Source organism: Heterodontus francisci, chromosome 3 (assembly GCF_036365525.1).
Source record: "Heterodontus francisci isolate sHetFra1 chromosome 3, sHetFra1.hap1, whole genome shotgun sequence".
Taxonomy (NCBI): domain Eukaryota; kingdom Metazoa; phylum Chordata; class Chondrichthyes; order Heterodontiformes; family Heterodontidae; genus Heterodontus; species Heterodontus francisci.
This window is the reverse complement of record NC_090373.1, coordinates 181,256,873-181,270,458: the sequence shown is the minus strand read 5'-3', so window position 1 is coordinate 181,270,458 and position 13,586 is coordinate 181,256,873. Positions and strand designations below refer to the sequence as shown.

General features: G+C 52.0%; 1 protein-coding gene across 2 annotated transcripts in view; it reads right to left on the bottom strand.

Moving 5' to 3' along the window:
* Positions 1–13,586, bottom strand: part of galnt14 (UDP-N-acetyl-alpha-D-galactosamine:polypeptide N-acetylgalactosaminyltransferase 14 (GalNAc-T14)) — a 121,295-nt gene that overhangs the window by 65,700 nt on the left and 42,009 nt on the right. For both annotated transcript variants that reach the window (XM_068027877.1, XM_068027884.1), the window contains exons 4-5: positions 2,711–2,776; positions 999–1,120 (exon numbers count right to left, since the gene is read on the bottom strand). In XM_068027877.1, the coding sequence (XP_067883978.1) occupies positions 999–1,120; positions 2,711–2,776 (188 nt within the window). The remainder of the gene's footprint in view (positions 1–998; positions 1,121–2,710; positions 2,777–13,586) is intronic.

Sequence of the window (13,586 nt, the reverse complement as noted above, 5' to 3'; positions counted from 1 at the left end):
AACTTAACCTGTCTATATCTTTTTGTAGCCTCCTTGTGTCCTCACAGCTTACATTCCCACCTAGCTTTGTATCATTAGCAAACTTAGATACATTACTCTTATCTCTTCATCTAAATCTTTAATATAATTGTAAATAGCTGAGGCCCCAGCACTGATCCTTGCGGCACTCCACTATTTACAGCCTGCCCAGGTATGTCCTGTACACAAAAAGCAGGACAAATCCAAAATGGCCAATTAGCATCCCATCAGTCTACTCTTGATCATCAGTAAAGTGATGGAAGGTATCATCAACACTGCTATCAAGGAGCACTTACTTGTCAATAACCTGTTCACTGATGCTCGGTTGGGTTCCGCCAGGGCCACTTGGCTCTGGACCTCGTTACAGCCTTGGTCCAAACATGGACAAAAGAGCTGAACTCAGGTGAGGTGAGAGTGACTGCCCTTGACATCAAGGCAGCATTTGACTGAGTATGGCATCAAGGAGCCCTAGCAAAACTGAAGTCAATGGGAATCAGGGGGGAAAACTCTCCGCTGGTTGGAGTCATACCTAGTGCAAAGGAAGATGGTTGTGGTTCTTGGAGGTCAATCATCTCAGCTCCAGGACATCACTGCAGGAGTTCCTCAGGATAGTGTCCTAGGCTCAACCATCTTCAGCTGCTTCATCAATGACCTTCCTTCAATCATAAGGTCAGAAGTGGGGATGTTCGCTGATGATTGCACAATGTTCAGCACCATTCGTGACTCCTCAGATACTGAAGCAGTCCGTGTCGAAATGCAGCAAGACCTGGACAATATCCAGGCTTGGGCTGATAAGTGGCAAGTAACATTCGCGCCACACAAGTGCCAGGTAATGACCATCTCCAACTAGAGAGGAGGCAGCTCACCACCAGCCTCTCAAGGGCAATTAGGGACGGGCAATAAATGCTGGCCTAGCCAGGATCGCCCACATCCCATGATCAAATTTTTAAAAACTCTAACAGTGATAAGATATACCTCACCTCTTTCGTTCTCTGTAGAAGGGGGGGCAGCCAGTCTTTGTTCACCTCGCAGTGACTGTCCAGGAAGGTCAGTACTCTGGCTTCAGCAGCTTCTGCACCACGGACACGGGACCTGATTAACCCTGATCAGAAGCAGAACGTTACTGCCAAGACCCTGTGCAAGTGCAATTATTTCTGTGGTGTGGTATATATGGTGTAATTTATTCTCTTGTTGCAGGTCAGACTATGACAAACCCATGCCCCCTCGCCAGGGACAATGAAAAGCAGCAGAGATGAGAGTTGGAGGGGCTTGCAGACGTCCCCTACTGGTCCACCACCTTCCTCTCAGATCTGCTCGATCCTGTGGCTTCCTACTTCCCACTTTCTCTGAGCAAGCCCCTCCAACTCTCATCTCTGCTGCTTTTCATGCTACGGGAACGTGTAATGCAGTGTGCTGCACACCCGAATCTCAATTTGTCAGTTATCTCACTCGCTGTTTATGGGATCCTGCTGTGCATAGATTGACTGCTATCCAACTTGTTTCACAGGATATTAGCTGGTCGTAAAGTGCTATGGGATGCCAAGAGGATGTTATAAATGCATTCTCCATCCCCAGTCCCTGCTGAGCTCTATCTTACTGGCACAATAGGAGCACTGTGAGAACTGGCCTCAGTACCATAGACCAAGGGTGGGCCAACCTCATCAGGGTTCTCCCCCACCCCCATCCTCACCCCCACCTTTCCCCACTGCCCCCTACCATCCCACCCCTGACACTCAGCCCTGCTGAAAAATGTCTGCTTTTGGATGCCAAGTGATGAGGGGTGAAGTGCTCTGAGGTCGAGCAGCCAGATGGCATTTGTGCTTGAAGAGTACATGCTCAATATGAGGTCTCTGAACCCCTGCACTTCAGCACTGAGTTAGCATCTTCAGGAGAGCAGTGAGCAGTGAGAGGTTCGAGTGGGAGCTCAGTCCTCCTTAAATAAGAAATCAAACTGTACTGCCTTTGGATTCCTCTACCCTTCCCTCCCTTCCCCCAACTCATCCCTTCAGAAGCTGCCCCTTTAATTAAAGGTGCTGCCCACATTAACAGCCTGGAATCTGTGTCACATATAGTTTCAAAAGAACAAAGAACAAAGAAAATTACAGCACAGGAACAGGCCCTTCGGCCCTCCAAGCCTGCGCCGATCCAGATCCTCTATCTAAACCTGTCGCCTATTTTCTAAGGGTCTGTATCTCTTTACTTCCTGCCCATTCATGTATCTGTCTAGATACATCTTAAAAGACGCTATCGTGCCTGCCTCTACCACCTCCGCTGGCAACGCGTTCCAGGCACCCACCACCCTCTGCGTAAATAACTTTTCACGCATATCCCCCTAAACTTTTCCCCTTTCACTTTGAACTCGTGTCCCCTTGTAATTGAATCCCCCACTCTGGGAAAAAGCTTCTTGCTATCCAACCTGTCTATACCTCTCATGATTTTGTACACCTCAATCAGGTCCCCCCTCAACCTCCGTCTTTCTAATGAAAATAATCCTAATCTACTCAACCTCTCTACATAGCTAGCGCCCTCCATACCAGGCAACATCCTGGTGAACCTCCTCTGCACCCTTTTCATTAAAAAAAAAGGCAAAACACTGCATATGCTGGAATTCTGACAGAAAGGCAGAAAAAACTGTAAGCATTGAGCAGGTCAGAAAGCTTGTAAAACAATTTCCTGCCACCTCCCATCTCACCTTCTCGCTGTGTGTTCCGCAGACATTTCACCTTCGGGAGTCTGGTCAGTAACTGACAGTCATCAGCTGTAGGGACAGAATGGCACAGGTTTAGGGTGTGACTGTGTAAAAGATCTGATAATGGACCAGCAATTCAGAGATTGTGAGAGTAAATTCCACCCGATTGGCAAGTTAAGCAACTGAATTGAATAAAAATTAGAAATTTGTGGCTAGCACCAGGGAATGTGAAAGAAAAACGTTCTCACTGAGATCAAAGGGAAGAGGTGAGGTGAGAGTGACTGCCCTTGACATCGAGGCAGCATTTGACCGAGTATGGCATCAAGGAGCCCTAGCAAGACTGGAGTCAATGGGAATTAGGGGGGAAAACCCTCCGCTGGCTGGAGTCATACCTAGCACAAAGGAAGATGGTTGTGGTTGTTGGAGGTCAATCATCTCAGCTCCAGGACATCACTGCAGGAGTTCCTCAGGGTAGTGTCCTCGGCCCAACCATCTTCAGCTGCTTCATCAATGACCTTCCTTCAATCAGAAGGTCAGAAGTGGGGATGTTCGCTGATGATTGCACAATGTTCAGCACCATTTGTGACTCCTCAGATACTGAAGCAGTACCTATAGAAATGCAGCAAGACCTGGACAATATCCAGGCTTGGGCTGATAAGTGGCAAGTAACATTCGAACCACACAAGTGCCAGGCAATGACTATCTCAAACAAGATAGAATCTCACCTTGACATTCAATGGCATTACCGTCGCTGAATCCCCCACTATCAACATCCTGGGGGTTGCCATTGACCAGAAACTGAACTGGAGTAGCAATATAAATACTATGGCTACAAGAGCAGGTCAGAGGCTAGGAATCCTGTGGCGAGTAACTCACCTCCTGACTCCCCAAAGCATGTCCACCATCTACAAGGCACAAGTCAGGAGTGTGATGGAATACTGTCCATTTGCCTGGATGGGTGCAGCTCCAACAACACTCAAGAAGCTCGACACCATCCAGGACAAAGCAGCTCGCTTGATTGACTCCCCATCCACCACCTTCAACATTCATTCCCTCCACCACCGACGCACAGTGGCAGCTGCGTGTACCATCTACAAGATGCACTGCAACAATACACCAAGGTTCCTTAGACAGCACCTTCCAAACCCACGACTTCTACCACCTAGAAGGACAAGGGCAGCAGATGCTTCGAACAACCAGCAAATACATGGGAACACCACCACCCTCAAGTTCCCCTCTAAGTCACACACCATCCTGACTTGGAACTATATCGCCATTCCTTCACTGCCACTGGGTCAAAATCCTGGAACTCCCTTCCTAACAGCACTGTGGGTGTACCTACCCCACATGGACTGCAGCGGTTCACGAAGGCAGCTCACCACCACCTTCTCAAGGGCAATTAGGGATGGGCAATAAATGCTGGCCTAGCCAGCGATGCCCAAAATCCCATAGAAAGAATCTATCACCCCCAGTTGGTTTGAGTCAAAAAAAGACGTGCACTCGTAGGACCCGGGTTCGATTCTGGGTACTGCCTGTGTGGAGTTTGCAAGTTCTCCCTGTGACGGCTTGGGTTTCCGTCGGGTGCTCTGGTTTCCTCCCACAGCCAGAGACTTGCAGGTTGATTGGTAAATTGGCCATTGTAAATTGCCCCTAGTGTAGGTAGGTGGTAGTAGAATTGAGGGAAGGTGGGGATGTGGTAGAGAATATGGGACTAATGTAGGATTGGTATAAATGGGTGGTTGATGGTTGGCACAGACCCGGTGGGCCGAAGGGCCTGTTTCAGTGCTGTATCTCTCTATGACTCTATGACTGAATTTAATGAAGCCGGCAAGACTCCCAGCCCTGGACCGAAAAGATGGTGGGAAACCCGAGCTCCCCCGCCCCCAGCTCTATTTAACGGCATCTGGCAAATTAATAGCCCGGCCCCGGGATCCCCCTCCCTTTAAAGATGGGAATCCCGCCTCCCAGAGCTGCCAGCCAATCAGAGGGCTGGCAGCTCAGTAGTATCTGCAGTGCCACTGGAAGCAGTGGCCAGCCAGGCAGACCCGGTGCTGGGGGTAGGAAGGGTGGGCCTTGAGTGCAGTGGGACGGGGGTTCAGGTAGGTGGGGGCCCTCCGATTGACCACAGAGGAGGGCCCCCCTCCCCCACCTCGTTTTACTGGGCGACCTCCCCACATGGCAGAGGCCCTCCCTCACACACCCACCCCACCACTAGCTTAATGCCAGCGGCAGCGAGAAGCGGCTCTTATGTGGCTGATAATAGGCCTCTGGTCTCTGGTCAGGAAGGCCATTATCGGCCTATTCCGCCCCTGGCTAAATTGTGCTGCAAAGGGAAGGCAATGCACCTTCTGCCCACCCCCACCATTCCCCCACCCCCACACCGCCTCCCGTCGTAATTCTATAGGCTCCCCCCGCCTCCAAGCTCATTAATTCCAAGCCATATAGTGCCTTTCATGGCCACCAGATGTCTCAAAGTGCTTTACAGCCAATAAAGTTCTTCTGAAGTGTAGTCACTGTTGTAATGTAGGAAAGACGGCAGTAAATTTGCACACAGCAAGTTCCCACAAACAGCAATGTGTTAATGACCAGAAAACCTGTTTTTTTTGTGGCGTTGATTGAGGAACAAATATTAATCATGACACTGCGATAACTCCCCTGCTCTACTTCGAAATAGTGCCATGGGATCTTTTAAATCCACCTGAGAGGGCAGAGAGGGCCTCAGTTTATTGTCTCATCTGAAAGTCTGCACCTCTAACAGTGCAGCATTCCCTCAGTACTGGACTGGAGTATCAGCCTCGATTTTTGTGCTCAAGTTCTGGAATGGGACTTGAATCATCTGACTTAGAGCAAGAGCACTACCCATTGAGGAAGGCTGATCTAGTCCTACACTATGAAGGAACAGGAGGGAGGAGGCCATTCAGTTCCTCCAACCTGTTCCACCATTTAGTAAGATCATTGCCCATCTATACCTCAACTCTGTTTAACTGCCTTATCTCCATAACTCTTGTTACTCTTAACAAAGTGACGTGTGCTGTGGATAAAGGGGAACCGGTGGATGTATAGTACTTAGATCTCAAGAAGGCATGTGATAAGCTGCCACATCAAAGGTTTTTGCGGAAAATAAAAGCTCATGGTGTAGGGGGTGACATTTTGGCATGGATAGAAGATTGGCTAGCTAACAGGAAACAGAGAGTAGGTATAAATGGGTCATTTTCTGGTTGGCAAAATGTAACGAGTGGTGTGCCACAGGGATCTGTGCTGGGGCCTCAACGTTTTACAATTTATATAAATGACTTGGATGAAAGGACCGAAGATGTGGGCCACAATTTTACACCCCCCTCCAAAGAACGGGAAGGTGGCGATGGGGGGGGAAGGGGGGGGACGTAAAATGGAGCGGGAGGCTCGGGGGGACCTTCCCGAACCGCTCCCAGCTTCGCTACCAGTTTATGCAGAGCAGTGGCGGCGAAAAATAGCCCGCTCGCCCCTGGCCAATCAAGGCCCTCAAGTGGCCAGTTAACGGCCACCTAAGGGCCTCTGTCTGCCGCCATGGGGATTTTACTTGTGGCTAGTCCGGTGGCCCAGGCCCGAGAAAAGCTGCCTGACAAAAGCTCTCTGATGGCCTGGGGGGGGTGGGGGGGTGCTGCCCTCATGATTGGGCCCCATGTGCCTGACGGAGGGTCGCCCCCGCTGCCCCAACTACCCCCAACAACCAACACACCCCCCATTCCCCCAATCCTTGCCTCGCCAGGGCCCTAATGATCACCCCCGGCGAGGCAACAAAAACTTACCTTGGTTCCGGGACTCCCTGACATCAACTTTGTGAAGCTGGGTTGCAGTCCCAGCAGTGGCCACCACTCCCGGTGGCGCTGCTGGGACTAAGCTGCTGGCCCACTGATTGGTCAGCAGCTCCATTGGGCGGGACTTCCTGCCTCAATCAGTTGGAAGTCTCGCCTCAGAACAATTAAAGGCCGGGGAACCGCAAAATGCAGGTTGGATCCCCAGGCCAGGCAAAAGCGGGTTCGCCACTGACTTTTCAGTTGGTGGACGGCTCCCATTTGATGAGGGAAAAATCTGCTGATGACACAAAGATAGTTAGGAAAGTAACTTGTGAAAAGGACAAAAGGAAGCTACAAAGGGATATAGATAGGTTAAGTGAGTGGGCAAAGATCTGACAAATGGAGCATTATGTGGGAAAATGTGAATTTGTCCATTTTGGAAGGAAGAATAAAAAAGAAGCATATTATCTAAATGGTGAGAGATTGCAGAGCTCTGAGATGCAGAGGGATCTGGGTGTCCTAGTGCATGAATTGCAAAAGGTTAGTATGCAGGTACAGCAAGTAATTAGGAAAGCTAATAGAATGTTATAGTTTATCGTGAGGGGAATTGAATACAAAAGTAGGGAGGTTATGCTTCAGCTATACAGGGCATTGGTGAGACCAGATCTGGAATACTCTGTACAGTACTGGTCTCCTTATTTAAGGAAGGATGTAAATGGGTTGGAAGCAGTTCAGAGAAAGTTTACTAGACTAATACCTGGAATGGGCAGGTTGTCTGAGAAGGAAAGGTTGGACAGGCTAGGTTTGTATCCACTGGAGTTTCGAAGAGTAAGAGACGACTTGATTGAAACATATAAGATTCTGAGGGGTCATGACAGGGTGGATGTGGAAATGATGTTTTCTTTTGTGGGAGAATCTAGAATTAGGAGTCACTGTTTAAAAATAAGGGGTCACCTATTTACGACAGAGATGAGGAGAAATTTTTTCTCAGAGGGTCGTGAGTCTTTGGAATTCTCTTCCTCAAAAGGTGGTGGAAGCAGAGTCTTTGAATATTTTTAAGGCAGAGGTAGATAGATTCTTGATAAGCAAGGGGGTGAAAGGTTATTGGGGGTAGGTGGGAATGTGGAGTCAAGTTTCAGCCATGATCTTATTGAATGGCAGAGCAGGCTCAAGGAGCTGAGTGGCCTACTCCTGCTGCTAATTCAATGTTCGTATGTAAATCAAATTCTAGCCATCTCAGTCTTGAAAGACTTACTGACCCTCTGCATCCACAGCTTTTTGGGGGAGTGAGTTTCAGATTTCCACTTCCTTTGTGTGAACAAGTGTTTCCTGTCCTCAGTATTTATCCCTTTAAGTCCCAGTATTTTATTTTATTTTGAGATATAGCACTGAAACAGGCCCTTCGGCCCACCGAGTCTGTTTCGACCAACAACCACCAATTTATACCAATCCTATATATTAACCCATATTCCCTACCACATCCCCACCGTTCTCCTACCACCTACCTATACTAGGGGCAATTTACAATGGCCAATTTACCTATCAACCTGCAAGTCTTTGGCTGTGGGAGGAAACCGGAGCACCCGGCGAATACCCACGCGGTCACAGGGAGAACTTGCAAACTCCACACAGGCAGTACCCAGAATTGAACCCGGGTCACTGGAGCTGTGAGGCCAGGGTGCTAACCACTGTACCACTGTGCCACCCTGTGGGGAATCTGTGCTGTTACCTCTCCAAGGCCAATATATCCTTCCTGAGATGCTGTGCCCCAAACTGAACACAATACTGTAGCATGGGTCTAAGCAGAACTCTGTACAACTGAAGCATCACTTCCTCCCTTTTGTATGGCAGATCCCTTGAGATAAAGGCCAACATTTAAATAACCTTTTTAATTACTTTTTTTACCTGTCCAGCTACATGGTGACTCTTAAAGATTTGGCCTGGGAAGCCTCTCAGTTGTAAAAACAATCACCGGGAGAAGGTTCACGATTGCTGTCTCAGGGTATCTAGGAATGGGCAAGAAATTCAGCATTGCCCAAATCCTGTGAACAAATACATAATAAAACAGCTCTTCCCAAGTTTCTGGTCAGGATACCCTATGTTTTAGAGTTTATGGGAACTCCCAACATCCCAGAGACTATGGCAATTCCCAACCTGGCAGAGACTATGGGAAATCCCAACATTCCAGCATCTATGAGAATTCCCAAAGTCTCAATCTATGGCAGTTCTGAACATTCCAGTGTCTATGAGCATTCCCAATGTCCCAGCATCAATGGGAATTCCCAACTTACCAGAGTCTATCAGAATTCCGATTGTCTCAAAGTCTATGGGAAATTCCACTATCCTTGAGTCTATGGGAATTCCCATCAATCCAGCATCAATGAGAATTTCCAATGTCCCAGCATCTTTGGGAATTCCCAACTTCCCAGAGTCTATAGGAATTCCCAACATCTCAGTGTTTCTGTGAATTCCTGCATTGCTCTAATGAGCCCATGTTTAACCCTATTCCATTCCTCTGTGAGCTATTAATGAGCACAATGGTTAACAGGTTTGTGCAATTCCTAAAATAAAAGCAAAATACTGCGGATGCTGGAAATTCGAAACAAAAACAAGAAATGCTGGATTCACTCAGCAGGTCCGGCAGCATCTGTGGAAAGAGAAGCAGAGCCAACGTTTCGGGTCAGTGACCCTTCCACAGATGCTGCCGGACCTGCTGAGTGAATCCAGCATTTCTTGTTTTTGTTGTGCAATTCCTACCTGTGCTATTTAAGACGGTTTTGATCACCGATTTAGCAGATCTCCCTGGTTCATCCTCTGATGCCTGGTTATAAAGGGTGAACTGAGACAAGCACAGTGAGAGGCCTCTGACAACGTAGCAGCCCACTGACGTCATCAGAGCGCTCCAAGCTGTGCACATGCGCAAAGGGTCTCTTGCTCTCCTGCATGCACAGCTTACGTCTTGCCAGGACTAATTGGCGCATGTGTGGGAAAATGTCATTGCGTAATGCTGATGTCATCGTGTATCTGCGCCACCCACTCGGCTGGTCAGTCTTCGCGCATGTGTCAACCTTTGGCGTGAGTTTCTGAAAGAGGAAAGAGGAGAGGCTGGAGCTCAATCCCTGCAACTCGCTCCCCCCCACCCAGCTACTCACTCCTCCCATCCACTTATCCCCCAACCCAGCTACTCACTCCTCCCATCCACTTCCCCCCCACTCAGCTACTCACTCCTCCCATCCACTTATCCCCCAACCCAGCTACTCACTCCTCCCATCCACTTTCCCCTCACTCAGCTACTCACTCCTCCCATCCACTTCCCCCCACTCAGCTACTCACTCCTCCCATCCACTTCCCCCGACTCAGCTACTCACTCCTCCCATCCACTCCCCCCCACTCAGCTGCTCACTCCTCCCATCCACTTCCCCCCACTCAGCGACTCACTCCTCCCATCCACTTCCCCCCCAACCCAGCTACTCACTCCTCCCATCCACTTCCCCCCACTCAGCGACTCACTCCTCCCATCCACTTCCCCCCCAACCCAGCTACTCACTCCTCCCCTCCACATCCCCCCACTCAGCTACTCACTCCTCCCATCCACTTCCCCCCACTCAGCTACTCACTCCTCCCATCCACTTCCCCCCACTCAGCTACTCACTCCTCCCATCCACTCCCCCCCACTCAGCTGCTCACTCCTCCCATCCACTTCCCCCCACTCAGCTACTCACTCCTCCCATCCACTTCCCCCCAACCCAGCTACTCACTCCTCACATCCACTTCCCCCCAACCCAGCTACTCACTCCTCACATCCACTTCCCCCCAACCCAGCTACTCACTCCTCCCATCCACTTCCCCCCACTCAGCTACTCACTCCTCCCATCCACTTCCCCCCACTCAGCTACTCACTCCTCCCATCCACTTACCCCCCACTCAGCTACTCACTCCTCCCATCCACTTCCCCCCACTCAGCTACTCACTCCTCCCATCCACTTCCCCCCACTCAGCTACTCACTCCTCCCATCCACTTCCCCCCACTCAGCTACTCACTCCTCCCATCCACTTCCCCCCAACCCAGCTACTCACTCCTCACATCCACTTCCCCCCCACTCAGCTACTCACTCCTCCCATCCACTTCCCCCCAACCCAGCTACTCACTCCTCACATCCACTTCCCCCCAACCCAGCTACTCACTCCTCCGATCCACTTCCCCCCACTCAGCTACTCACTCCTCCGATCCACTTCCCCCCACTCAGCTACTAACTCCTCACATCCACTTCCCCCCCACCCAGCTACTCACTCCTCTGATCCACTTCCCCCCACTCAGCTACTCACTCCTCCCATCCACTTCCCCCCACTCAGCTACTCACTCCTCCCATCCACTTCCCCCCACTCAGCTACTCACTCCTCCCATCCACTTCCCCCCACTCAGCTACTCACTCCTCCCATCCACTTCCCCCCACTCAGCTACTCACTCCTCCCATCCATTTCCCCCCACTCAGCTACTCACTCCTCCCATCCACTTCCCCCCACTCAGCTACTCACTCCTCCCATCCACTTCCCCCCACTCAGCTACTCACTCCTCCCATCCATTTCCCCCCACTCAGCTGCTCACTCCTCCCATCCACTTCCCCCCACTCAGCGACTCACTCCTCCCATCCACTTCCCCCCACTCAGCTACTCACTCCTCCCATCCACTTCTCCCCACTCAGCTACTCACTCCTCCCATCCACTTCCCCCCACTCAGCTACTCACTCCTCCCATCCACTTACCCCCCACTCAGCGACTCACTCCTCCCATCCACTTCCCCCCACTCAGCTACTCACTCCTCCCATCCACTTCCCCCCAACCCAGCTACTCACTCCTCCCATCCACTTACCCCCCACTCAGCGATTCACTCCTCCCATCCACTTCCCCCCACTCAGCTACTCACTCCTCCCATCCACTTCCCCCCACTCAGCTACTCACTCCTCCCATCCACTTCCCCCCAACCCAGCTACTCACTCCTCCCATCCACTTCCCCCCACTCAGCTACTCACTCCTCCCATCCACTTCCCCCCACTCAGCTACTCACTCCTCCCATCCACTTCCCTCCCAACCCAGCTACTCACTCCTCCCATCCACTTCCCCCCAACCCAGCTACTCACTCCTCCCATCCACTTCCCCCCAACCCAGCTACTCACTCCTCCCATCCACTTCCTCCCACTCAGCTACTGACTCCTCCCATCCACTTCCCCCCAACCCAGCTACTCACTCCTCCCAACCACTTCCCCCCCACTCAGCTACTCACTCCTCCCATCCACTCCCCCCCACTCAGCTACTCACTCCTCCCATCCACTTCCCCCCACTCAGCGACTCACTCCTCCCATCCACTTCCCCCCACTCAGCGACTCACTCCTCCCATCCACTTCCCCCCCAACCCAGCTACTCACTCCTCCCCTCCACATCCCCCCACTCAGCTACTCACTCCTCCCATCCACTTCCCCCCACTCAGCTACTCACTCCTCCCATCCACTTCCCCCCACTCAGCTACTCACTCCTCCCATCCACTCCCCCCCACTCAGCTGCTCACTCCTCCCATCCACTTCCCCCCACTCAGCTACTCACTCCTCCCATCCACTTCTCCCCAACCCAGCTACTCACTCCTCACATCCACTTCCCCCCAACCCAGCTACTCACTCCTCACATCCACTTCCCCCCAACCCAGCTACTCACTCCTCCCATCCACTTCCCCCCACTCAGCTACTCACTCCTCCCATCCACTTCCCCCCACTCAGCTACTCACTCCTCCCATCCACTTACCCCCCACTCAGCTACTCACTCCTCCCATCCACTTCCCCCCACTCAGCTACTCACTCCTCCCATCCACTTCCCCCCACTCAGCTACTCACTCCTCCCATCCACTTCCCCCCACTCAGCTACTCACTCCTCCCATCCACTTCCCCCCAACCCAGCTACTCACTCCTCACATCCACTTCCCCCCCACTCAGCTACTCACTCCTCCCATCCACTTCCCCCCAACCCAGCTACTCACTCCTCACATCCACTTCCCCCCAACCCAGCTACTCACTCCTCCGATCCACTTCCCCCCACTCAGCTACTCACTCCTCCGATCCACTTCCCCCCACTCAGCTACTAACTCCTCACATCCACCTCCCCCCCACCCAGCTACTCACTCCTCCGATCCACTTCCCCCCACTCAGCTACTCACTCCTCCCATCCACTTCCCCCCACTCAGCTACTCACTCCTCCCATCCACTTCCCCTCACTCAGCTACTCACTCCTCCCATCCACTTCCCCCCACTCAGCTACTCACTCCTCCCATCCACTTCCCCCCACTCAGCTACTCACTCCTCCCATCCATTTCCCCCCACTCAGCTACTCACTCCTCCCATCCACTTCCCCCCACTCAGCTACTCACTCCTCCCATCCACTTCCCCCCACTCAGCTACTCACTCCTCCCATCCATTTCCCCCCACTCAGCTGCTCACTCCTCCCATCCACTTCCCCCCACTCAGCGACTCACTCCTCCCATCCACTTCCCCCCACTCAGCTACTCACTCCTCCCATCCACTTCCCCCCACTCAGCTACTCACTCCTCCCATCCACTTACCCCCCACTCAGCGACTCACTCCTCCCATCCACTTCCCCCCACTCAGCTACTCACTCCTCCCATCCACTTCCCCCCAACCCAGCTACTCACTCCTCCCATCCACTTACCCCCCACTCAGCGATTCACTCCTCCCATCCACTTCCCCCCACTCAGCGACTCACTCCTCCCATCCACTTCCCCCCACTCAGCTACTCACTCCTCCCATCCACTTCCCCCCACTCAGCTACTCACTCCTCCCATCCACTTCCCCCCAACCCAGCTACTCACTCCTCCCATCCACTTCCCCCCAACCCAGCTACTCACTCCTCCCATCCACTTCCCCCCACTCAGCTACTCACTCCTCCCATCCACTTCTCCCCACTCAGCTACTCACTCCTCCCATCCACTTCCCCCCACTCAGCTACTCACTCCTCCCATCCACTTACCCCCCACTCAGCGACTCACTCCTCCCATCCACTTCCCCCCACTCAGCTACTCACTCCTCCCATCCACTTCCCCC